This window comes from Podarcis tiliguerta (genome assembly GCF_965153285.1).
Source record: "Podarcis tiliguerta genome assembly, chromosome: 9".
Classification (NCBI taxonomy): domain Eukaryota; kingdom Metazoa; phylum Chordata; class Lepidosauria; order Squamata; family Lacertidae; genus Podarcis; species Podarcis tiliguerta.
In genome coordinates, this window is record NC_139542.1 from 71,880,673 (window position 1) to 71,907,624 (window position 26,952).

Here is a 26,952-nt window from a genome sequence, read left to right on the forward strand (position 1 = left end):
AGTCCTCTTCTCAAAGCACACGGCAGCTTTGAAAAAATGAGAGAGCAAAGGTCCTTAGACCACTTTGTCTAAAGTGCAAGGAAAGACTCAAAAGTCATTTGATTTTCTTTGCCTCCCTCTCTGCGGTGGCGGAGAGGAGAAATCACCTGGTGTGGAAACAGTTGTACTTTCATTGTTGGGAGACTAATCAAAATGCAATTTCATGATGCATATTTCGAGAGGAAGCGTATTTAAATGTAGCTTTTCATGTCTATTTTTTAAAAAACCTGAGAATAATGCAGAAACAGGATAGATTGGATTTATGAGTGAACAGTTCCTCTGCCCCCAACAAAGGAGAGAGGAAGGGGGGTTGGCGCAAAAAATTGCCCCTGAAATCTGCCTCCCATTATCTTTGTACGGTCATGAGCTTTGACAACAGCTGGAGCTGAGCAGTAGGATAAGTGGCAAGGACGTTGGAGACAGTATGACGCTGGAGTGTATGACGGCGCGACGCTGCTATCGCAACAAAATCAAATGCGGGAGAAGCTTCCCACCCTTCTCACACCGCAGCCCATCGTTGTGTGAATTTTTTCACCCTTCCTCGCCACCTTGCCCTCTTTCCAGACACACCAAATACTTGGGTCACTATCAATACAGGTCTTTGTGAAAGGGACCCCTCGGTACGCCTCTGGTCACCAAACACTACCAGTTGTGTGGTCAGCTGCAAGGAGGTTTGGGATTTAAACCAAAAGAGGATAGCCAGTATGCCCTTGAATCCCTGTTGCTGGGACCTTCGACGCAAGAGAGCAGCTGCTGCAGTCAGGTGCTGCTTCCTAGAGGCATCTAGTTGGCTCTTGTGAGAACAGGAAGCTTGACTAGATGGGCCTTTGGCCTGATCCTGCACACTTTTCCCACATTCAGGGTGTGTAAAAACTCCAGACCTTTAGGTTACATTGGATGTCGAGAGATGCAGAAGAGCCAGGCATGCACAATATGGGGGGAAATAATTAAACAGTAGGCAGTTTTAAATTTAATAAAATGCTGGTGGCGTGATCTGTTTAGGTTCTCCTCCGACTGCTGTCCTGATAGACTGGGAGAGCTTGAAAGATTTGTAGCTCCATTTCCCCCCTTGCATTTATCTGCTATTTCAGGTACAAGAGCCTCCATTTTGTTCCCTGCTAGATAAAAAAGGTCAAGGGGTAACATCTGGCTGACCTGGAGAGGCTGAGAGAAGCAGAGGGGTTGGTGGTCAAGGCCTTCAGGGACGTGGTAGCTGTGTCCCATTGCAAGGAGGAGGTCTCCCTTGCAGTCATGGGGACGGGGGTTGGGGAAGGAGGGCATCACTGAGGAAGAGGGAGATAAGCAGTTATCCTCATGCGCCAGTGAAAACACTCCAGGTGGTGGAGAGATCCTGGCAGTGGTTGTTTTCACATCTCTTCCAATCTCTTCATTCTGTGCTTCATCTGCTGGCAACCACAGACTTAACTGCTGGTCTCATACAGTCTGCCCAACTGAAATCCAAATTTTAGCTTACCTGTGGCTAGGCAGCAGTACCCCCCCCAAAAAAACCCCCACCAGTAGCAGTGAAAAGTAGTTTTTCATAGAATCATAGAGTTGGAAGAGACCACAAGGGCCATTGAGTCCAACCCCCTGCCAAGCAGGAAACACCATCAGAGCACTCCTGACATATGGTTGTCAAGCCTCTGCTTAAAGACCTCCAAAGAAGGAGACTCCACCACACTCCTTGGCAGCAAATTCCACTGTCGAACAGCTCTTACTGTCAGGAAGTTCTTCCTAATGTTTAGGTGGAATCTTCTTTCTTGTCGTTTGGATCCATTGCTCCGTGTCCGCTTCTCTGGAGCAGCAGAAAACAACCTTTCTCCCTCCTCTATGTGACATCCTTTTATATATTTGAACATGGCTATCATATCACCCCTTAACCTCCTCTTCTCCAGGCTAAACATGCCCAGCTCCCTTAGCCGTTCATGACGAAACCATGAAAGTCCCTCTCTAGACAATGGGTGTGTGCGTTACTCTAATATTCCTTATCTCCATAGTTTCGGCTGCTATCGATATTCCTGCTATCAATATTTATGATATATTCCTTGTTCATGACCTGTGCAAGCACTTGCATGCAGCTAAGCCTTAGTGTGTGGGCAGTGCTAGGCTTCTGCACTAGTTAAATGTTAGATCACGTGCTCAAAGGAGTAGAATTCATGCTTCCCTGTTCAATTTGTTGAAGCCACAATTGCAGTACAGCAAATAATTCTCTCTTGCAAGAGTTTTTCCAGAATGCCAAGTGAGGCATACTTCCTGCACTGAAGGAACCCTCTCTCCATAAGAGAGAGGGGGAGTCCTTTTAAAACAGGGGGTAGTGTTAAAGCAAGGTAAGTACTCTGCAAATGTTTAGCTCTATTGCAGTGGCGTAGCGTGGGTTGTCAGCACGCGGGGCAAGGCAAGTAATTTGCGCCCCCCCCTCCCGCTGCACTGTCCCTCCCCCAGATAGCCCCTCACTCTCTCCGCACCGCACCGCACGCCTGGCACCCTCCCCTCCACAGTGGGCGGCGACCCGGCGGCTCGAATCGGATTCGCACAGCCAGCACTGCAGTGAGAGAGAGTGAATGAGCCAGGTAGGGGCAGAGAGCTGCGAGTGCGAGCGCCCCCCCCCCCAGATGTTGCGCCCGGTGCGGCCGGCCCCCCCTGCAGCCCCCACGCTACGCCACTGCTCTATTGATACCTATCCTGTTTCTCTGCTTCCAAATAGGGCAGTAAAATGGAGAGGACCATGTCAGTTCAGCTCTAGTGTTAACCACAGCATAGTTCAGGCATGTCCAAAGTCCATTTGGGGGTCTAATCTGGCCCGCCGGTCAATTTAATCCAGCCCCCATGGCAGTCCTGGGGTAAAATTGTAGAAAAAGCTCAGCAACTTCAATCCTAAAAAACTAAAAAAAGCTCAACAGCTTTGGTTGGCCCTCACGCATGTTCACTTCATCAAATATGGCCTCTTTGAAAAAAGTTTGGGGGCCCCCTGGCATAGTTACTGGTGACCATAATGACTATGTACCACCCCTATGGTGCAGTGCCTGATCCTGACCACTCCCACACTCTGATTACAAAACAAACAAGCAAATCCCCAAACTTCAGATTTTACACAATTGGCTGCAAGGTGTACGTTTCAATTAGATTGTTTGTTTTTAGTTGAATTCTCACCTACGTGAAAAATAAGTGTGTATATCCTGTATATACGTTCATAAAGAAGTTTATAATTTCTATTTCTATTGCCCCCTTTTTTTTTTTAGAATAATGCACATTTTTTGTGGGGTAATGCTTTGGGATCTTTTAAACTGACAGCTTAGGGCTTCTTCATCCTTTCATCCAGCCCTGAAACAAGTCCATTATTGTGAAGTATGGTAGACAGAAAGACTTGGCGGAAACAGGTGGAACAGGGTGCCTTTTAATGACAACAGTTAGCATTATAAACAATGACGGTGGCAATCCATAATTTCAGCAAAATGTGAAATGCTTCATCTGGGTAAGGAACTACGGCTGCTCTTTTGGAGCCGGTTTATCTTCTCATTTATCCAGTCCACATATTTGGTCACTCTTGTATAAACACCAGGCTTCCTAGCTTTGCCACATCCATCACCCCAGCTGATAATGCCATACAGGTAAGATACGCCATCCTTTTCACAGGTCAGGGGGCCGCCAGAATCTCCCTGTTTCAAAAAGAAATTTAAGGACAAAAGTATTTCACTATGGTTTCCATTATTTGGAAAGATTGGCTCATTTTATTTATCAAATGACAATCTCTGTGTCTTACGAAATAATTTTGCTTGTTGTAAGCTCAATTACATTGCAAAAGGAGACTAGCTATACGGCTGCAAATAAAACGTTTTAAGTGTGTTTTAAGCACAATATACAATTTGACACTAGATGGCAATGGTGAGCCTTATGGAAAATTCAATGTATTTTTAAACATGCTCTTCTTTTTTTTTTTAAAGCAGTCTCAGAGGTTTTTATATGTGTCTAGATTCTACCTGGAACACAAGCTGTGTAATAAATTGGAAAAATGTAAATAAGAAAATGGGGACCAAGCATGCTCATATTCCTTACCAGTGTCATAAATTGCCAACAGTGCAGGACACTGAGAGGCCTTTCAAAACAATTGCCAGATAGTTTGGGCCAAATAATTAATGCTCATATGGTTGGAGTATTTCCTTGAATATTTGGGCGGGGCCTTTCGGTGCTCACCATTTATAGTGGAATAGTTGTTGGGGGCAGTTGGCATCTTGCCACACAACATTGGCACCCTTCAGCTAGTAGTCAAGAATAATGTACTAACAAACCCTCCCTTTTTTATACTACAAACCCCCCAACTTCTATGCAAGATCTGGAGTGCACCCTCAATACTTTCAGTTGTGGGGCCTGTGACAAGGGTCAGCCTGAGAAAACTGCAGGACAATAAATTGTTCAGCTCTAACTAAAAACTCCAGGAGGCAATGAAGTGGAATGAGAGGCAAGGTCCCAGGCAGCAAAGAACCCTTCCCTCCAGCTCTTCAGCTCCAAACCTGAGCTGTAGAACTGACATATTTCACTTCAGTTCCTTCTTCACAAAAGGAATATCCTCTGGGAATTGGACGTTTTTACGATTTGCACCCATTGATGGCCCTGCCCATGCATATTAAAAAAGTAAATGGTGGAATTGATAGGACTCATAATAGCACTTAAAATGTGGAATTCTCCAATCTCCAGAGGAGTCAAGTCTATATCTAAACACCTTAGCTGTCCTTGGTCCTCTACCAAAACCCCAATGTTTCCACTTTGATTTCCACACACACACACACACACACCATCATTCTGGGTTAGTGCAAGAGCATGTACCTGGTTAGGAGTGGTGAGTTCAGATTTTTGAAATGGAGATCTCAATCTCATCTCCATAGTCTGCATTTCAAAAGCGATTTATCTCCCATTAAGCAGAGGTGGCCGCTCCACTAGGCCGCTCCACCACCCCTTTAAGAAGAGAACTTACACCAAACCCAGTATTTTTTTGCATTCCCTAAGGAAGGGGGAGGACAGATGTCCTACACAGCCCCTCCCCCAAAAAACCCCAAAACCAAAGTGTGAGCAAAACAGAAATGCCAAGAGGGATTCCTTGGACTCTCACATTCACTCTCTTGTACAAATTTAATTCAGGCAGAAACTCAATAATATTACCTGGCAGGCGTCTGATTTACCATCAAGGTAACCAGCACAGAACATATTCTCACTGATGTCAGCTCCATAAACATCATAGTTTTGACATTTGTAATCGGGGATGATCGGAACTGATGTTTCTTGCAATACTTTAGAGTAGCTGGATGAATCTGTGGAAATAAATTGTATAGAAAGCAATTAATTCTAACTAGAGCAGAGTAGATTAACATGAAGTGTTTAAAGTGCTTTGCCAAGCACTCTCCCAAGGGTTGACTCAACAGTAGTACTACTCAGAGGAGACCAATCGAAATGAATGAATATGACTAACAGATCCATTTAAAAGGGTCTACTCTGAGTAAAATTTAGTTGGCTACAACCCGGAATAGTTTACATATTTATGTTATGGTTTATATGCTATGTTTTGGCTCAGATGCCCCCAATGTTGTGAATGGAATATTTATGCAAAAATAAAAATAATAAAATTACAATCAGTGCAGTAAATTAAAATAATATACAGTGGTGCCCCGCAAGACGAATGCCTCGCAAGACGGAAAACCCGCTAGACGAAAGGGCTATGGGCTTGCTTCGCAAGACGAAAATGTCTTGCGATTCCTGGGGTTTTTTTTCCGCTCCCCACCCCCTTTTTCTAAGGCACTAAGCTGCTAATAGCCTTTTAGCAGCTAATCCGCTAATCCCTTAAACCTTTAATAGCCGCTAATAGCCGCTAAACCGCTAATAGCGCTAATCCGCTAATGGGCTTGCTTCGCAAGACGAAAAAACCGCTAGACGAAGAAACTCACGGAACGGATTCTTTTCGTCTTGCGAGGCACCACTGTAAAATAGCAAAATAAAATTCAGTCACACTAGTTATATATTTGTGAGCTGGATTCATTCTCAGACACATTTTTCCCAGGGTGGTGTAGTGGTTAGACTGTCAGACTAAGATCAGGGAGACCAGGGTTCAAATTCCTACTCAGTCGTGAAACTCACTGGGTGACCTTGGGCCAGTCCAGCGTCTCTCAGCCTCGTCTACCTGCCAGGGTCATTGTGGGGATTGAATGAGGAGGGGGAGAACCATGTGACCACCTTCAGCAACTTGGAGAAAAAGGCAGGATATCAGTGCAAACCAACCAACCAACCAACCAACCAAGCAGACAAATAAATACTATTCTCACTTGGAAGCCAGGTTAACTCGCATCCCCACTGCCCATCCTAGTCCAGCTGCTTCAGTTTCGCACCTAGGAGCAAGCCCACCCACGAGCAGTCACCCGGGGGAGGGGTGCCCTCACCCTCATCACACCCCAAAGGAGAAATCCTCGGAGGGGGGCTGTCCCTATCATTGCCATCCCACCAGGGCTGGCCTGCTCAGTCACTCACTGCCCAAAAAACCTGCCAAATAGGCTTCACCTGGAAACAGCTGTGGCCAAGTTCTAACTCTTGCTCTTCACAGCTGGGGGCGGCAGGCCAAGCCTTATGCAAGACAGGGCTTCAGCAGTGTGCTTAAGCATTTAACTTGACAAATACTCCATTTACTTCTGAGCATTTCACTGAGCCAACTCAGAGAATTGGAAAGAAACATTGAACTCGCAGCCCTACTACTGTAGAATACCCTTCCTAGCCTACTACAGTGGTACCTCGGGTTAAGAACTTAATTCGTTCTGGAGGTCTGTTCTTAACCTGAAACTATTCTTAACCTGAGACACCACTTTAGCTAATGGGGCCTCCCGCTGCCACTGTGCCGCCACCGAGCGATTTCTGTTCTCATCCTGAAGCAACGTTCTTAACCCGAGGTACTATTTCTGGGTTAGCGGAGTCTGTAACCTGAAGCGTCTGTAACCCGAAGCATCTATAACCCGAGGTACCACTGTACTGTACTCCTGAAGTGACAGTCAGAAGGGTGGCATATAAATTATTATTAGTAGTAGTAGCAGTATTCTTCTTCTTCTTCTTCCTGTATAATCCCATTCACAGTCATGGTTGACTGGCATTGCCTTTTGATCACATAACCATTTCTTTATGGCCCCTAATTTTCCTCTCCAGCACTTATTTCTTTCCTATAGTTATTCCGAGGGCTCCAATTCCCTTTTCTCCCCATATCGCCTGAATCATGTAGTAGGCAGAAAGGCAAAGGCTGTGTAGGAAAGAAAAATCCCTGCGCATTTCAGCCTCTGAGGATTTAGTGGCTATTACAAAAGAGAAACTACATTTTAAAACTGGATGCAATGTCTAGAAAGCACGTGCCATACTTTATGCTGCACTGTGCTAAAATTCTGCGGCAAAAGTCAAAGGACATTTCAGCAAAACAGAGCTGAATCATGCTCTCAATAAAATAAGTAACAGGTGATATGTGTTCTTGAATTGGCCAAAGAAATGATTCAGTTGACAAATCATCTGCATGAAAACTAAAGTGATCATAGTTCTAAGTCTTGCCTAGTTAGAACATCTGGTTATGTCTCTGGTCAGAATCAGTAGCACACATAAAAGCAACATTCTAACTTACTTTCATGTAAGTGTCCCCATCCTGCAATTTGGCATTTCTGATTATCTGGAAAAGACATTCCCTTTTCCGGCAGGCAGATTGGTCGAACAAACTGGGACTTCACTGCACAGCGTTGATTCACCTTCTTCAACTTAACTAAAACTGCAAGAAAAAATAACTTTTTAAAAAAAAGATCACAGAAAGTGACTGTGGACTGGTTCACTTGATTTTGAAATCATCAAGCAATGACCACACACAGATGACCCAGCCCTGCGAGTGAAGAGCTGAGATTTCAGGTACTACTTCTTTTTGGCCTCTCACCTTTGTTCAAAAAAGCACTTTGCCACTAGGAATGGGTGGAATCATAAAGTTCTGGTTTTTATCAAAAGCGTTCTGCAGCAAGGAGAGCAGATCCATTCTGATCTGCCCAAACTTTAGAGTGGATTGCCCTATTGAGGACGACGTCTGCAGTTCAGTCTGGCCAGGCACAGGGAGCCAGAGCTACACTTCCGGTGTCTGATGGGTGGAAGGGATGGCAATCTCACTGCCCACTTGGCTGCACCTCAGTCCACACACTTAAAACTAAACCAGAAAGAAGAAAAAGGCTCACCTATATCATTTTCAGTTGGGTTGTATACTGTGAAGTCAGGGTGCATGAAGTACTTCTCCACACCAAATTCTTGAGTAACAGCTGTTGTCATATTAAAAAAATGTTGTCCCAAAACAATTCGAATTGTTGACATCAGCGGGCTGAAGAAAAGAGGAAAGAAAATGATGAAGAGAATGATGGTATTAAGCTACATGATGCATTTTAAATGTTTTATTCTTATTTATCTGTATATTTGAATGATTTTGTCATGACCTTAACAAATACACTTCCTTCCTTCCTATAGGCAAGGAACAGAATATTATAGTACTGTATTATAATATTTGAATTGGCTGATCCAGCAAATAACATTTTGATTGGGGTGTCAGGGTGCCAATGTAACATTGTGAGTTGCAGTCGTGATGCTATAAGCCAACTGAAACTTAGGCAGTAGCCCAGCAGCAGCAGAAGGAATAAACATTAGGAAGAACTTCCTGACAGTAAGAGCTGTTCGGCAGTGGAATTTGCTGCCAAGGAGTGTGGTGGAGTCTCCTTCTTTGGAGGTCTTTAAGCAGAGGCTTGACAACCATATGTCAGGAGTGCTCTGATGGTGTTTCCTGCTTGGCAGGGGGTTGGACTCGATGGCCCTTGTGGTCTCTTCCAACTCTATGATTCTATGATTCAATGAATAGCAGAAATGGGCATGACAGCCATGCTCGCCAAATGAAGAGTAACATTTGGCAACACAAGAAAATGAAGGGGGAAATTCAGAATAGCAACTGCTTAACACAATGTTGTATCACCTCCTCACAAACAAACTGGGAGGAATGCTCAGTAAATGGGTTACCTAGAAATGACCTTGGTTTGACATAACCTTTGCTTCCATCCTGTGGATTTAGTTCTGCCATTGGGCTGCTGAACTAGTGAGGATGTGCCACACCAATTCCTTCTGATTCATGTGGATGCAAATGAGATTGCCAGCCACAGTCTTTAACTTATAGCAAGGGACCGTAAGACTCTGGGCAGGAAGCTGAAGGGCCTTGGGGCACAGGTGCCTTTTTCACCTCTGCTTCCTGTTGAAGGATGTGACCCAGGAAGAGAGAGGGAAATCCTAGACGTAAACCACTGGTGTTGTCAATAAGGATTTGGCTTCTTGGACCATGGTCTCCGCTTCCTTGAGGAGGGACTTCTGGCAAGAGATGGGTTGCACCTCACCATGGAAGCCAACAGTTGCAAGAAAGTTTTATTTGGCTATGTCTGAATCAACAGGAGGAACAAGCAAGTACAGTAATACCTCCTCTGCATGGAGAAGACAGAGACATGCTACAGGATGACAAAGAGAATGTGGAACTGCTCAGCACCTTCTTTGCCTCTTTCTTAACCCAAAAGAAAGCAGTGCTCAACCTGGTGATAACAGAATACATGTTGCAAGAAGGGAGCTTTAGCCCCAGATAGGAAAAGAACACCTAGCTACTTGAAATGTAGACCTCTCCAGGGCATGGTAAACTACACTCAGGGGTACTAAAGGAGCTTGCAGATGTAATCTAAGAATTTCTGTCTATAATCTTTAAGAAATATTGGAGAACAGATTAGGTTTCTGTAGAGTGGCAGCAGGCAAAGGTGAATAAATACCAACTAGTCAGCTTGACACTGATACCAGAAAAGGTCCTGGATAAATGGTCAGTCTGTGGGCACTTAGAAAAGGATGCTGTGGTTGCTAAGAAACAATCTCATTTCTTTTTTTGATAGAGTTACAGGAATGGTGGATTAGGGCAATGGTGTAGACATAGCATTTCTTGATCTCAAGTCCCCCGTGATATTCTGGTGGAGAAGCTTGTGAAATGTGGGCCGGATGAGGCAATTGTTAGGTGGATTTGTAGCTGGTTGACTGGCCAAACCCAAAGAGTGTCCACTAATGGTTCCTCAACATATTGGGGAAAAGTGACAAGTGGGGTGCTGCAGGGTTTTGTCCTGGGCCCATTGTTGTTCAGTATCTTCGTAAAGACTTGGATGAAGGAATTGAGGCTCATCCAATTTGCTGATGATCCTCAGGGTCCCTTCCAACTCTACAATTCTATGACACCAAACTGGGAGAGACAGCTAATGCTGCAGAAGACACAATGGGGATTCAATATGACCTTGACAGATTGGAGAACGAGGCATGAAAAACCAGCTGCACAAATGTAAGATGGGGGACAGCTGGCTTGCCAGTAGTACATGTGAAAAGTGTCCAGGGATCTTAGCAGGCTGCAAGCTTAACATGAGTCAACAATGTGATGCAGCAGCAAAAAAGCTAATTCTATACTAGGCTGCATCAACAGAAGTATAGAATCCATGGAAGTAATAGTCCAGCTCTATTCTGCCTTGGTCAGACCACACCTGGAGTCCTGTGTCCAGTTCTGGGCAGCACAATTTAAGAAGGATATTAACAAGCAGGATTGTATGCAGAGTAGGGTGACCATGAAGATAAAGGGTCTGGAAACCAAGGCTTTAGAGGAGTGGTTGAGTTGGGTACGTTTAGTCTGGGAAAGAGGAAACTAAGCGGAGATATCTGAGCCATTTTCAGATGTCTCAAGGGCTGTCACATGAAAGACGGAGCAAGCTTGTTTTCTTCTGCTCCAAATGGTAAGATCCAAGCCAATGGCTTCACGTTACAAGAAAGGAGATGCTGATTAAACATCAGAAAGAACTTTCTGATGGTAAGAGCTGTTTGACAGTGGAACAGACTTCGTCAGATGGTGTTGGACTCTCCTTTAAGCAGAGGTTGGATGACCATCTGCCATGAATGCTTTAGCGGAGGTTCCTGCATTGTAGGGTGTTGGACTACATGACCTTTGGGCTCCCTTCCAACTTTACAATTCTATGATTCTAGATTTAAACTGTAGAATATGTAACGTCAGGTATGCAGCAGATAAAGACATGACTGGGTCAAAAGTGGGGTTGTATCCGTAAAGCCCTGTGCATAGTGCCCAACATTGCTGTTTGGAAGCCCCATTGTTCAGGAGATCATTGGAGCTTACAGAGAGCTGCGTGTGGCACTTTGAAGCACCAGAGTTTCAAAGCAATGCACACACATCTCTGCAAGTACCGACAATCAGCTGTTCCCCTGATGATCAGCAGAGAGCTGTGAAAGGAGCTTTAAAGTCCTGGCAATCAGCAGTTCGTTGGGACTCCAAAGTGATGCACACCATACTTGTGGTCAAACTTGGCCACAGAGGGTGGGGAAAATAAGGATGCAGCTGCCAGCCAGTTTCAGTTCCCCCCGCTCTGATAGATGGGAGTTGGGTTTCACTATATTCCTGGCATTGCTTCTTTAATATAACATCAGCTGCACCTTCTGGGAACGGCTTTTTATTTATGCTTGCTGTTCCAAACTGCTAAATACTGTTTCAAAATACAAAAAGTTCTGAGAGTCCCATTATATAAAACACAATTCCTTTACAGTCTTTGTGATACCTGCAGGCTAGTGCACATGCTAAGAAGCCTTATCTTTGTATTATTGCTTCCCAGGGCCTGCCTGCTTCTAGAGGTTCTGAGCATTAGGGATTCTTGCCTCAAACTTCATTCCACCTTCGCTCAGGGGTCTCACGTGAAACATTTTGTTTGATTTAAAAGCAGTTTGAGGCACGTGCAGTGAATTTCAGATGAAATCAAAGCATAGGCTCTACCTATCAGCAAAACAATGCGCAGCTGTCACCACCCAACAAGAACGAAGAAGGCTTCCAGCACAGAAATTTCTCCCAATATATATGCTGGCTAGCCAGGGATGTGATCCTGGCAAGGAGGAAGATCCTCCTATAATTCTGGGTCTTAAGAAGTTTCGCTTCTTATGTCTTCTCCCACATAAATTCTGGACCACGGCAAAGTCATCAAAAGTTTCCGGGGGTGGGGGTGGGGGTGGCGGCCGCCTTCTTCTGCTCCCTGAGTGAAGAACAGATACATTTAATCTTTTACCCATTTTTACTACTGAATCTTTACTATTTAAATAGCTACGGAATATGATTACAAGGCAAAGAGCTCTTTTCTGATTATGGCGTCTTCTGAGTGGTGTAGCAGAAGTGGAGCAGCTTAATTTAGGCTGCATCTTCTCATTCTGGGTGTTTCCTGCTTGCCACTCAACCTGATGCCAGCCCACTAACATCAGAGTCCGAAATTGCATAGGAGGGGTAGAATCACCCTGCTTATATCATTCCTAGTTCAGCCTTTGATGTTAGCATTGTGCTTCCCTTCCCTGTAGTGATATGTTCCTTTGTTGCTGGACTTGGGTTGGATTGAACCATTTTATTCATACTAGTGAATAGGGTCTCAAACTCAAGCACTTATCAGCCAGATGCAGCCCAGTCCTTCAGAGCCACATCATGCTCACACAACCTCATACAAATCCGTCTCTTCATCTCTTGGTCCTTCTCCAGGAGCAGAACTTGGGCAGGCTGAATGCCCCAAGTCAGCCTTGCATGAAAACTGACACAGTGGGCTCAGAAGTCTTTAAGGATTCATCTTTACAGAACAGCAGCAGAACTTGGTCTGGAGAGGAAGGGGATGCATATACTGGGCTGGGCTGGAGGAAACAGACAGGACTATCTATGGAGCTGTTGTGCCAGCTGTTATCTGCTCCAGAACATTCTGACCTTAAACATAAGAAATGGCACGAGACTTGTTCCTCCCTTACATTTACTAATTTCACTTCTTCCTTTGCTTATGCTAATTTCAAAATGGATGCGAAATGTTACTTACGACATAAAGTAACATTGCAGTATTCCCAAGATACTGAGTTTTCTTTGACTGTGTAGCACCATGGCTCCTTGTCTTCATCTGGGTTTCTAACGCAGTGGAGAAGGAAAAACATTTGCCCCTTAATGTTTGGTGAACATTGCTTTTCTCACTAACCCCACCATTTTTTCCTCTTATGCAAGTTTGGGTTTTCTTCATATACCTTCAGTTCTAAACCCAATTTTTTCTATGGTTTCTGTCTGCATCATTCCAGTGGCTTTGCTAACACACAATACCGCACATCTATCAAAGTAGAGAAGAATATGTGTGCATGTGCGTATATGTGTGCGATCAGAGAGTCACTGGGGTGAGAACCAGGGTGTAACCCAAAATATTTTTACTTGTATTTTCCTCTATCTACCAGCTAATTTTCTTACCGGCAGTATGAATGTGGTCCCAGTCCCAGTTGCACAGGGTTTTCAACTATGTCAGCATGAAGCTCTTGGTAAAGGAGATCTGAATTCCATGGCAGACAATTATCTCCAGAAATTGTCTTTTTCTCAATGCCCCTGTAGTCTGTCCCATTACCAGAATAGCAAAGTTGGCTAGGACCTGGATAAACATACAGAAGTCTTAAGTAAACATCTGCTAGCATAACATTATCCACTTATTTCTGTGAGGGAGAGGGTGGCGCTGTGGTCTAAACCACTGAGCCTCTTGGGCTTGCCAATCAGGAGGTCGGCAGTTCGAATCCACACAATGGGGTGAGCTCCCGTTGCTCTGTCCCAGCTTCTGCCAACCTAGCAGTTTGAAAGCACACCAGTGCAAGTAGATAAATAGGTACTGTTGTGGCAAGAAGGTAAACCGTGTTTCTGTGCGCTCTGGTTTCTGTCACGGTGTTCCGTTGCGCCAGAAGCAGTTTAGTCATGCTAGCCACATGACCCTTTCCACAGCCACATGTCTGTGGAAAAATGCCGGCTCCCTTGGCCTGAAAAGCAAGATGAGTGCCACACCCCATAGTCGCCATTGACTATGTCCAGGGGGCCTTTACCTATTTACAGTGCTTTTTTTCTGGGAGGACGCAGGGGTACGCATACCCCTAAACATTTTGTGAATCTAAGTTTGAACTCATTGAGGGGCAGTATTTCAATATGAGTAGGAAAATGAGAGTACCCCTAAACATTTTTTAAGAAAAAAAGCACTGCCTATTTACCTTTTACCTATCCACTTATTATTTACACACACACATGTGTTTGTGTACTACTTTTACATCCTGCCATTCTTCCAAGGAGCTCCAGGTGGCGTGCAGTGATCTCTCTCTCTGCATTTTGTCATGACAACAGTCCTGTGAGGTAAGTCAGGCTGGGAGATAGTGACGAGCTGAAGGTCGGCAGTGAGCTTTATGGCTATTTTAACCTTGGTCTCCCACTTCCTAGCCCAACACTCCAGCCACTGGTTCTCTCTTGGTTCATATAGGCAGTTGGTCTACACATTATTTATGACTAACTAATATATAAGTTGGGACGCGGGTGGCGCTGTGGGTAAAAGCCTCAGCGCCTAGGGCTTGCCGATCGAAATGTCGGCGGTTCGAATCCCCGCGACGGGGTGCGCTCCCGTTGTTCGGTTCCAGCGCCTGCCAACCTAGCAGTTCGAAAGCACCCCCGGGTGCAAGTAGATAAATAGGGACCGCTTACTAGCGGGAAGGTAAATAGCGTTTCCGTGTGCGGCTCTGGCTCGCCAGAGCAGCGATGTCACGCTGGCCACGTGACCCGGAAGTGTCTCCGGACAGCGCTGGCCCCCGGCCTCTTGAGTGAGATGGGCGCACAACCCTAGAGTCTGTCAAGACTGGCCCGTACGGGCAGGGGTACCTTTACCTTTAATATATAAGTTAGTGATAACAGTGGCATAGCGCGGTTTGCCAGTACCCAAGGAAAGGCAAGTATTGCGCCTTCTAACCCGTGGTTCCTGTTAGGGCTGGATGGAGGCAGTGTGGTGGTGGGGAAGTATCTTCCCAGCAAGGAAAGGGGAGGAGACAGTGGCTGCAGCCATTATTATGCTTATGATTAGGATGGTTATATTTTAACATTTTTACATCACATTTTTAAAAAAACCAAACAAACCCTCAGAGTGGTTTGTTTTTCTTTTGGAATTTTGGAACAGCCCCCCTGACCTCCCATGCTACACCACTGAGTGATAAGGCAGCTTGTGTTGGAAATGACCCAAGCTGCTTCCAGAAAAACTGGGAAACATTTCGGAATATTGAGGTGATCCAAATTTGTCCTACCCCACCCCCCACATCTCAATGTGACCCTAGCCCCACCCACCCCCTCTTCACCACCCCCTGATTTCTCCAGCCATCTTCTCCTTTCTATTTTCTGGGCCAGCACTGTTGATGGTGGACCTGGCTGTAGGACCCTGGGAGAGAACATCATTGCCTTCACATTGCATCAGCCCAGTGGCGTAGCGTGGGGGGTGCAGGGGGGCCCGGCCGCACCAGGCGCAACATCTGGGGGGGGGTGCGCTCGCACTCGCGGCTCTCTGCCCCTACCTGGCTCACTCACTCTCTCTCACTGCAGTGCTGGCTGTGCGAATCCGAGCCGAGCCGCCGGGTCGCCGCCCACTGTGGAGGGGAGGGTGCCAGGCGTGCGGTGCGGAGAGAGAGCAAGGGGCTATCTGGGGGAGGGACAGTGCAGCGGGGGGGGGCGCAAATTAATTGCCTTGCCCCGGGTGCTGACAACCCACGCTACGCCACTGCATCAGCCCTTGGTGAAGCTACATTTCCCAGGGCAGGACCACTTGCGGCATTGTGTGCTGCTGTACAGTACACAGCTTGGATAGAATGGATCCTGTTCTCACTATAAGCACACCTGACTGCCCAAGGAAAGGTGATGCCGATCTTATCAGCCCCAGTTGAAACCTATGACCCACTCTCTTTTTTTGGCAATATGTCTGAAGAACTATGAATGGCAAGCATGGTGTAGTTCTGTTGCTTTGTTGAGTATTTAGCAAACTCTGAGAATTGAGCAGTTTTATTTCCCCATGTTTGCCTAAAAATGTATCTCTGTTCTTGCAGCTGTTATTAGCCTTACTACCTTTCTCCCTTTAAAAGCATTAAATTCTGCTGGATTTTGCCACCTAGTGGTAAACAATAAGAGCTGCAGTTTCTTATCTGCAAAGTTTCACATCATCTGCACAATATTTAATTATTTTTTTTTAATTGATCTTTTGTGGATGAACAATGAATATGAAACTACAAGGACTTCAGGGCAGCTTGGGCCGTGGTGGTAGTGGGTTCTCCTCTGCTTTTTGGCCCTCTTTACAGCTGGGGTTTAGATGATAGCCAAAGGGAGAGCAACTGTGTCGGCTAAGGTGCTGAAAAAGCAAGTTAAATGTGATGGCCCAACACAGTGAATGAAGAGTAAAGGGGTCGTTGTAAGAAGCAAATATCTGGTTATCTAGCTAGACTACTTGCCCAGCCTAATCAGTTGCTATTTTGTCCACCATACTATAGAAAAAGCATGAAGTTGTTGGCTTGGTGGCAAAGAGGGGTGATTTGAATCCAACCTAATCCAGTTTCTAGACCAGGGGTGTCAAACTCAAATTCATCGGGGGCCGCATCAGCAGTTTGGTCACCCTCAAAGGGCCGGTCTAAGCAGGCATATATTGCGTTGCAACAGTTCGATCCTATGTAGATTTTAGGGAACCTAATTGTATATAGGATCGGGCAGATATTAGCTCCTCTGGAGAAATGCGGTCGTCCCACCAATAAAACAAAATGGATATTAGAAAATGGAGAGCTGTGGACGGGCACTCATTTGGCAACCACATAAGAGGGATATTTCCCTGCTCCTCCTGGAAGATCTTCGCAGAGGAAATTCAACAGGTGCCGTCTTTTTCCCTTGCTGTAGCCACACCGGCAGATTTTCTGCTCGGCACACAGAAAACCTACCAGAAAAATGTTGGCAGGCATTGTAACAATTAAAAGTTAGCAAGGAAGGCCTCCCCCCCCCCCCGCACCTCCAGGAAGGAAAACCCTTTTGCCCGGTTAATGCAGTTATTAAAGGCGCGATCCTCATTATTTTAAATGAAGCTGACACACTTGGGAGGCAGCCCATTGAACTCAATAGGACTCCCCGATTTAACACGCACGGAGAGAAACCGATGTTACCCATTATATACATTTGCAAGTGGCAATGACTAAAGTAAACAAATATTCCCTTCCCCCTGGAATTCCTTAAATATTTGTAGCTTTGTCTCCATTGTGCACAGCAGCGTATATTATTATATTAGAGTAATCGGAGGGGGAAGGGGAGAAAAATGAGCAAGCTGCTCATCGACGTTACTTCTTACTATGCTGCTGCTGTTGCGCAGGCGCTCTTAGCCGAAGCAGGTTTTGAACTCAACTTCTCAGGGATCTTGGCGCGCCTTTCATTCGGTTGCTTAGCAACCGAAGTACACCTGCCATGGAGCCGAAAGACGCAAAAGGTACTCCCATTCCCGCCCCTCTCCATTTCCTGCCTTCAGTCATTGCCCAGACTTGCCACCACGGGGTTCCCCTCGAAACTACCCCTTGCTCTCAGTAACGTTGGCAACACTCCACTAGTATGGCACACTTTAAAGCGCCGCAAGAGGGCAGACGTTCTCTGGCTTGTAGGCTGCCACGCATGCGCTGAAGAGGTGGCTTTCTTGTGTCGAAAAAAAAAAAGAAGCGAGAATAAAAGGTGAAGGCTGGCGGCCGGCGGCGGCTACACGGGCCACATGACGAGGTCTGGCGGGCCGGATTCGGCCCGCGGGCCTTGTGTTTGACACCCGTGTTCTAGACCATCAGACAAGGTTGGGCATATGGGATAGTTCTAGAAATCAACCCTATGAGGAGTGGGGAAGGCATGGCTGCTGCCCACCCCCTGTCCCCACCCCACCCCCTGCCATCCACTAGACTGTTTGTCTAGTAATCTAGCCAACCTTTCCTTGTAGCCTATCTGTCCAAGTTAACTCTGCCCCTAAAAGCTTAGCCATTTTGTTTTTTTCTCTCCCAGCTTGAGACAAAAGTCTGCTATCTCTCTCTCTTTCAACTCTGATTCTGTAAGTAGTTCCTTTCAAGATAAATCTTTTCCTGCATGAATAAAGCCTTTGAACTCCAAAAACATAAGTGATAATTTCAATCTCATTCACTTGAACTGCAAGCTCTCCTAACACTAGAAAAGGTAGACCTTGCCATAGGCATGCATGCATTAGGACAGACTACATAGGGCTGCCTTTGAACAGAACTTGGGAACTTTAACTGGTACAGAATCCAGCTGCTCAAGGTGCTTGCCAGGTTAGTCAAAGCATATGACATAAACTCTATAACAGTTGCACAGGTTGTCAGGATGCTCCTGGGCCCAAGTCCTGGTTTTGGCTTCTAAAGCCCTAAATGGTTTAGAGTCAGGTTAGTTAAAGGGCTGATTACTTCTATATGGACTTGACTATGCCTTAAAATTGGCATCAGTGGCCCTGCTTGGTAGGTTTTAAATACTATATTGTAAGCCATGCTGAGAAGTCAGAGCAGATAAAGGCTCCTGTAAAGCAGCCTAAAAATAAACATGAGTAAAGAAAATGTCCATATTGATATACAAGCTGTGCTACAAGAAAGGGCAGCAAGAGTCCAGAGTTCCAATAATTTAAAATCTAGTCCATTCAGCTCTGGGAATCAAGCATTAAGGAGCAGGGAGCTGTTTATCAAATTTATGAATACCGTATTTTTTGCTCTATAAGACTCACTTTTTCCCTCCTAAAAAGTAAGGGGAAATGTGTGTGTGTCTTATGGAGCGAATGCAGGCTGTGCAGCTATCCCAGAAGCCAGAACAGCAAGAGGGATTGCTGCTTTCACTGCGCAGCGATCTCTCTTCCTGCTCTGGCTTCTGAGATTCAGAATATTTTTTTTCTTGTTTTCCTCCTCCAAAAACTAGGTGCGTCTTGTGGTCTGGTGCGTCTTATAGAGCGAAAAATACGGTACCTCATAGAAGGGTCCTGGATATAGCATAAGCCTCGGTGAATGAGGCCTAAATTCTGTGGAAGGAAATAAGTCAAAGATCCAAACTGAGTGAAAGTTGAATACAACTCACCAACATTGCAGTGTTTTCCTGCCCAGGGTGTTTTGCAGTCACAGACTGTTTCGTTAGTGAAGACAATCTTCTTGCAAGTACTGCCAGGGGGGCATGGGTTGACGGTGCAGCCTGCAAGGTGAAGCAGAGGACTTATCCACACTGTCCTGCTCTGTCCAGGCAGAAGCCTGCACTTTAACGCTCCGTGTCCAAGCATTTCCTACCCCACACCCCAGTTTCCCCCACAAAAACTTGCTCTTTAAAGCTGAATCGGAGCAAATGTCAATTCAGGATTTCCGCACATTGATGTTTGCTCCAGTTGAAGGTTTGTCCACACTTACCTTTCCTCTGCGCTTTCTGAGCGTGGATGCAATTTAAAGTTCTGTGTCTGAGCAGCCACTCTCTTTTCGCTCTTTAAAGTTCAGTTGGGGCAAATGTCAATCCATGGAAAACCTGAATTGATGTTGACTATGATTCACCTTTAAAGAGGGGGTTTTATGATGGACTACATGGAATGGCGGAAATGACTGGCAGAATCCGAGACCAGGGAGAAGAGTCAGTGGAAGAAGATTGGAAAAAATTTAAAGTATATTTACAGAAATACTGCAAAATTAATGAATGTTAGAAGAATGCTGGAATGAAGTTATATGGTTTTAGCAGAAATGTTATAAAGAATTAAGCAAAAATTGATTGTTAATGGCCCAAAGTGGAAAATTTAATGTTAGATTGTGTTAAGATAAATTATAGAACAAAAAATTGAGAAAGATAGAAAGGATTTGCTGAAATAGCTAATTGAACTAGAATACAAAAAAGGGAGGTGTGAGGAGGTCGATGAAACAAGTAAATGAAAGGTAAAGATATGGAAATATTGGATGTGTTTTAAATGTTTTTGTTTTTCTTGTTGTTTTGATGTATTGTCTTTTTTTCTTTTTCTTTTTCTTTTTGATGTATTGTTTGTTAAATTTTTTATTGTTTTTTCTTTTTCTTTTTTTCCTGTAACTACTAAACTTCTAATAAATATTATTTTTTAAAAAAAATAAAGAGGGGGTTTTAAAGCTCTGGAGCAAGAAAAAGGATGCTTGGACACAGAGCATTAATGTGTGAACCTCTGCCTGGAACATAAGCCTTAACATGCACACAATGCCTAAAGTGTTTTTGTGATAAATGCTGAGGTGCACATTACTAGTAGGAAAATCCAAAGGCAAATTAAAACTGGACCAACCCCATATTATCCCCAGAGTCTCATAGAATACATATAGAGATTGAGATATATAATGTCAGTTCAATTCTAACTGGAATAGAATAATCTCCTCCCTGGAAAATACTTTAAAAATCCAAAAGACTCAGGTATAAGAGTCTGAGGGAGGAGGAAACCCTGGGACTTTCAGTGGCTGCGCCATGATTGACCATGAACACACCAAAACAATACAGTGGTACCTCGGTTGAAGAACAGCCCTGTTTACGAATTATTTGGTGTACGAATTCAGCAAAACAGGAAGTAGTGTCCCGGTTTGCGAACTTTACCTTGGTCTACGGACGGAAGGCGGACGATGGAAGGCCACCGGCGATAGGAGGCCTCATTAGGGAAAGTGCGCCTCAGTTTAAGAACAGCTTTGATTTAAGAACGGACTTCCAGAACAGATTAAGTTCATAAACCGATATTATATATCGGTCTGTAACCGCTTCAGGTTACAGTCTCTGCTAACCCAGAAATAGTACCTCGGGTTAAGAACTTTGCTTCAGGATGAGAACAGAAATTGGGCGGCGGCGGCAGCATGGCGGCAGCGGGAGGCCCCATTAGCTAAAGTGGTGCTTCAGGTTAAGAACAGTTTCAGGTTAAGAATGGACCTCCAGAACGAATTAAGTACTTAACCCGAGGTACCACTGTATACTTTCCCCCTCTCCTACTCCACTCACCCCATTTTAATTTAATTTTTACATTTATAAGCTTGCTTTTCCTCCCAAGGAGCTCAGGGTGATTCACGTAGGCCTTTCCCCCCCCCACCACCCTATTTTCCTCACCACCAGCCAGAAAGCAGCAGTGCCCTCCATGTGGGCACACACAAAGCTCTGTACGCATATGCATACACATGCACACACTGCTTATAGGGAGCAGCAGCAGCAACCCGCAACCCCTATTTCAGGCACACAATTCCGCTGCACTATTTAGTCTCCTCTCCCCCCCCCCCCAGGGGTGAACGAAGGCTAAGCAACACCCGGGGCGGGGGAAACCGCTGGCTGCACACGTGCTGCGTATAATGCATGTGTGGTGTCACTACATACGATGCATGCATGGCGTCGCTACGTAGGGCGCATGTGTGGCGTCGCTAAGTACAATGCATGCGTGTGACACCGCACATGCATTGTACATAGCAGTTTGCTGCCGGCGCCACCTGAACATCGTACGGACAGTGGCGGGATCCTCTGCTCACGGCTGCAGCGGCAGTGGACCGATCCTCCGATTGGGCAGTGCCAGTGACAAACCACTATGTACAGTGCATGCGCGTGACACCGCACATGTGTTGTATGTAGCGGTTTGTGGACCGATCCTCTGATTGGGCAGTGCCAGTGACAAACCACTATGTACAGTGCATGCGCGTGACACCGCGCATGTGTTGTATGTAGCGGTTTGTCGCTGGCGCCGCTTGAACGGTGTATGGACGGTAGTGGGATCCTATGCTTGCGGCTGCAGCCGCAAACAGAGGATCCTCCACATGCGGCTGCGGCGGCACAATGGCTGCTCACACTGCCGCGCCCGGGGTGGTGGGGGTGAGCACCACACAGGTTGCCTTCTTGTCACCCCTCCAGACATGGCACCTGGGGTGCACCGCCCCCTGCCCCCCTTGTGATTCCACTGTCTCCCCCCAAAAAACACATACACATTGCAGAGTGTCTGTCCTAAAGTGACTGAAACAGCCACTTCACAGAGGCAATCAGCAGGACGTGCAATTTTTTTGGCAAGAGAGGAGAAAGTGCACAGCATTTCTGGTTGTCTATCCCTTCTTGCAGGCGAGGAAGCTGGTGCTGCAGTTCAGAAAGGGGCTTTAAAGCCTCTCCTTTTTCCCACTCTCCATAGTACCAATGATCCTTCCCCACTTTGTCAAGAGGGGGAAAGGACCACTTCCCCCTGCAGCCTTTTTAAAGTGACTGTGGCTTGGGTGGGGAGCCGAGTGAGGAGATATAAACCCAGGAGATGGCCCCCCAGCACCTCCTCCTGCCCATTGGGCGGATGCCACCTTCCCAAGGGGCAGCTCTTCAAACCTAGGGAGGCTGCCAATGGAGGCAAGGCCATGGGACTCCCATGTGTGGAGCAGGGCAGAGGCAGGGTGTGCAAAAAATGATACAAAAATAATTGTGAGAAATTCATTTGTGAAGGCAGGACCACCAACTATTCCCAAGTGGTGCCCATGATCTGGTACAGAACCACTTAAATTGTTGAATAACTTTTAGAACTTTCGGTCAAATTCAACCTGTGAGCAGCACATTATCCAGAAAGTCCAGTACAGTTAGGGTAAATTATGAAGGATTTGAAAACTGAAAAGGAGGTGAAGAAGATAAAACCCTTTCAGGAAATTTAAGAGAATACTTGAAATTACTATCATGCAGCCACTTCACAGATTACATTTTAAGAGTCATACCTTTTAATTGCTGTAAGTGATTTAAGGCTGAGAGTATGACTCCTTCACTACTCCATGCATTATTTAATGCAATTCAACTTCTGTGTCTCAATCATTTATTTGTTTTATCATTTCACTGGACTACATATAAACAGATTAGCAAACATACTAAAATAAAGCATACAGTATAGAAATACCTGTGTGCTGTGCATATTGGCAGTTAATTAGGTTGTCAACGCATGTGCATTTCTGCACTATCCCTTGGTAGATTCTTGGCCAGCTTTCTCCAGTTGCAAAATATTCATGCAGAGTTTCATCAAAGCATTTTTCTGCAGTTTAAAAAAAATGCAAAAGAGCACATTAAGCCTATTCATTCATTCATTCAATTAAAAAAAACATTGCTGGAGTGCATATGAAGATGTTCCTGCCTCCATCACCATGACCACCAGGACCTTCTCCCCTTCTGCAGTTCCCAGCAGGCCCATGTGCAGCTTGTCTGAGGCCTGGGGTAGGAGCAGGGGCGTAGCTAGCTGCTCTGGCACCCAGAGGGGCAGGGCGAGCTGCCCACAGGGGCACTGCGGCAATCCGCGCATGTGGGCGCTGCACAGGGGCAGCATGGCGATCCGTCTGGGGGACGGTGTGGCGATCCGCCATGGGGGGGGTGGCTCGGCGAGCTGCCCACGGAGTCTGCCTGGCGGATGCAAGCCCCACGCTGCCGTTTTGGGCAGTGCAGGACCCCGAGCCATTGTGTCACTCCCAAGAGAGACGTGTGGCTCAGGCGCCCTGCAGCACCGGCCCCGCGGTAAGTGCCGACCCCCCATGGATGACATCCGGGGCAGACCGCACCCCCCTTCCTACGCCCCTGGGTAGGAGTCTTGTTAGAATGAAGTATAAACTCAAACAAAAAAGCAGCCGGTCCCTGGCACTCCACCTCCCCAGTGGCGTAGCGTGGGGGGTGCAGGGGGGGTCGGCCGCACCGGGCGCAACATATGGGGGGGCGTGCTCGCACTCGCAGCTCTCTGCCCCTACCTGGCTCACAGGTTAGGGGGCGCAAATTACTTGCCTTGCCCCGGGTGCTGACAACCCATGCTACGCCACTGCACCTCTCACCCCCAGCGTAGCCCTCTAGGTGCCCCCTCCCCTCTGCACGGGCCTGGTTCCCAGCAGTGCGTGTTCAGAAGTATGCTGCCTCCGACCTCCAAGAGCATAAATGATGAACCCTAATATTTTTCTAGTGAGTAAATGACAGTAGGAAGTTCATTATATTGGAGGGACTGCAGTATATTGGGCAAATGTCGCCCACCGCCATGAGGTTCCTAGAAGCAGAGAGACTGTCCATTTCCACAGCCATGAATAATGTGGGCGAACCAGAACTGAGGGATGCAAGCCCTTCAAGTGAATTGAAGACCTCCTCAGCCCAGCCAGAGGTCCTGCAGAGAAGCAGTGAGGAGGTCACCTCCCAGCCCTGCGAGGTCTTGGGGTGCCACCTTGTGGCGAGGAAGGCAAGGTTGCTGACCCCCTTTCTCATATTGTGAGAACTAAGCAGGATGGCTCTCGCTGAGAATCCAGCCTCAGTTGCAACCAGTTTGCCGTATCAGTTCAGCTGGATCATGGAAATAACCTTTGGAATCACATCTTGGAATCCATCTTGGAAGCTGTCCAGTGAGCAATTTTACATGCTATGAAAGCAAGCTAAGGAAGGAAGGAAGGAAGGAAGGAAGGAAGGAAGGAAGGAAGGAAGGAAGGAAGGAAGGCTTGGTTTGTTTGGGAGGCACATTAAAGCATCTTTGGTACCTCTGGAGTGATGAACTTCATGTCTGGAATCTCCTGGCTCAGTACCAGAACTGTTACTTCCTTCCTACAAATAAAACAATGAAGAACAAGTTTGCTTTTAGAGAAGATTTTCTCAATACAAAGTTCCTATTGGCAGAAGAGCAGCCAGGGATTGCCTTTTAAAAACAACTCAGTCACCTGAGGCACCGAGGCAGCAACCTATGGCAGCTTTTAGTTTCTGCCTTTCTCTCACAGACATAAACCTTGTGATAGGCCTATTAATACATCTGGGAATGCCTTGCAGTTGGGAGCCCTGTTCAACGTCTATATAAAGACTTGGATGAAGGATTTGAGGGGATGATCCTATAATTTGCACATGACACCAAACAAGAAGGGATGGCAAATGCCACAGAAGACAAAACCGGGATTCAAGACGACATTTACAGATTGGGGAACTGAGCCCAAGCTAACAAAATGAATTTCCTTTGTTCGTGTTACTCAAAGTTTGTCAAAGTACTGGCTTTCTGTATGTCACTGTGGCTTTTGCATTTCAATAGGGGCAAATGTTATACACTTAGGCACAAACAAACAACTGCACAAATATAAGATGGGGGGCACCTTGCTTGCCAGTAGTACACATGACAAGGGTCTTAGTAGGCCACAATCTTAACATGAGTCGACAGGGGGATACAGTGGCAAAAAAAAAGCTAATATTATTCTAGGTTGCATGAAGAATAGCATCAAGTCATAGTACTGCTCTCTTCTGCCTTGGTCAGGCCTCACCTGGATTACTGTGTCCAGTTCTGGGCACCACAATTTAAGAAGGATAATGACAAACTGGAAGGTGTGCAAAGGATGCTTTAGCTGACATTCCTGCACTGCAGGGGGTTGGACTAGATGACCCTCAGGTACCTCCCAAATCTACAATTCTATGAAAGTCCTCCTTGAGTCTATGCTCTGGCCTCCAATTTCAGTGCTTCTTTGTTGCACTTTTTAAATGCAGTGTACACCAGTGCCAAAACACGTTTCGGTTTCGGGACATTTGCAGCACATTAACTAAGGAGTATGTTCTTTAAATATTGGCGGGGCATACTTCTAAACAAGCAGGTTTATGATAATGTTGTGGGAAGAAAATGAAGAGGCACACTTACCATTCGCTCTCTGCCCCCAGGAAAGGCAGCCAGAAATGCCAAAGAGAGGGTAACAACCATGGAGCAAATGTAGACTTTCATATTTCACCTTTTTATTTCTCTTTTCTTTTCTTCTTTTGCAACTCCCTGTAATTTTCCTGGAGGAGTGGGCCTTCCAGTGTCTGGAAATCCAGAGTGGGAAGTCTAACCAACATTGGGGCTTATGGAAACCCCCTGCGTTAGAGAGTATGTTTGACTTTTTAAGCAATCACTCGTTCAGCAACGTTAATAAGTAATGTGTTTGTGTACTGAGGTAAATATTGGTTTCAGAAACATTTCAGGGAAAGCACACACAAAAAGTAGGCCCAAGGATGGACTAAATATGCCGCATCCTGAATTTGGGTTAAGAATTTGGGTTAGTTCCCGTTTGGGCTGATTAATATTTTCCCAAAGTTTCCATGCCTTTCCCTTACTTGTCATACTCCAGAATAACCAGCAGTGAACAGGAAATCTGGACTGGTATTTAGATCCCCAGGTTTTTGAATAGAGTTCATGCCAAATCTATGAGAGTCTATCTTTATTTATTTATTTATTTATTTAGCACCTCATCCATAGATCTCAGCGCAGTTCAGTTGAGAAAAACACAAAATACATAATAGATAATTCAGGAGAGAAACAATTGGGTCCAAATACTGACATTCCAATGTGTTGTAAAATCTACTTTACTTTGTTTTTTCCCCTTTACAACAGGCTTCCTCCACCTCGACCCTCCACATGTTTTGAGACTACAATTCCCATCATCCCTGACCACTGGTCCTGCTAGCTAGGGATCATGGGAGTTGTAGGCCAAAAACATCTGGAGGGCCGAGGTTGAGGAAGCCTGCTTTACAATGAGAATGGATTTAATGGTGGTGGTGAGCTCCTGTTAGAAAGGCAGGCGGATGACATTCGTAGATGGTTTCAATGTCACAGTTACAGTTTACGTAGCAAAGATTCAGGATTAGTCTTTTCTCTTTATTGGGTTAGGGTGGTAATCAGAACCTGAACGCATCGCTTTTATTAGGAAAGACATCAGACCAAGCTTGGTCCCAGTGGGACATTATGCGATTTGGATTTTTTGGAACACTTTCCCTTGTGGAGATTGGTGACTCCACTGAGTTTGTTGGTGGCGTCAAAGAAGGAACCTGTGGTGTTGGAGTCCATGCAGTGGTGGCCCCTCAGGGTTTTGGTTCTCTGGACTTTGCTCAAGCTGATGCCCATGTGCAGCTCTCTTCCCCCAGGAAAGGCAGCCAGAAAAGACTTTTGCTTCACCCATAGCCACAGCCTTGGATCTGGGCAGAAACCAGACATTGTTCTCCTTCACAGGAGACAGCCTGTTTCTTCCTCCAACTTCTAACTTACA

The 26,952-nt window shown here is 45.8% G+C and overlaps 1 protein-coding gene across 1 annotated transcript; it reads right to left on the reverse strand.

The window, feature by feature from the left end:
• Window positions 1-3,413: 3,413 nt before the first annotated feature.
• HGFAC (HGF activator) lies at window positions 3,414-25,807 on the reverse strand. The gene is made up of 11 exons (XM_083399074.1): window positions 25,572-25,807; window positions 24,442-24,505; window positions 22,845-22,976; window positions 19,052-19,162; window positions 13,385-13,559; window positions 12,972-13,057; window positions 11,906-12,158; window positions 8,262-8,401; window positions 7,673-7,813; window positions 5,194-5,342; window positions 3,414-3,695 (listed from the first exon to the last, which is right to left on the reverse strand). Exons 1-11 carry the CDS (start codon window positions 25,650-25,652, stop codon window positions 3,504-3,506), a joined length of 1,524 nt encoding a protein of 507 aa, XP_083255200.1. The 5' UTR covers window positions 25,653-25,807; the 3' UTR covers window positions 3,414-3,503.
• Between the last annotated feature and the right edge of the window lie 1,145 nt (window positions 25,808-26,952).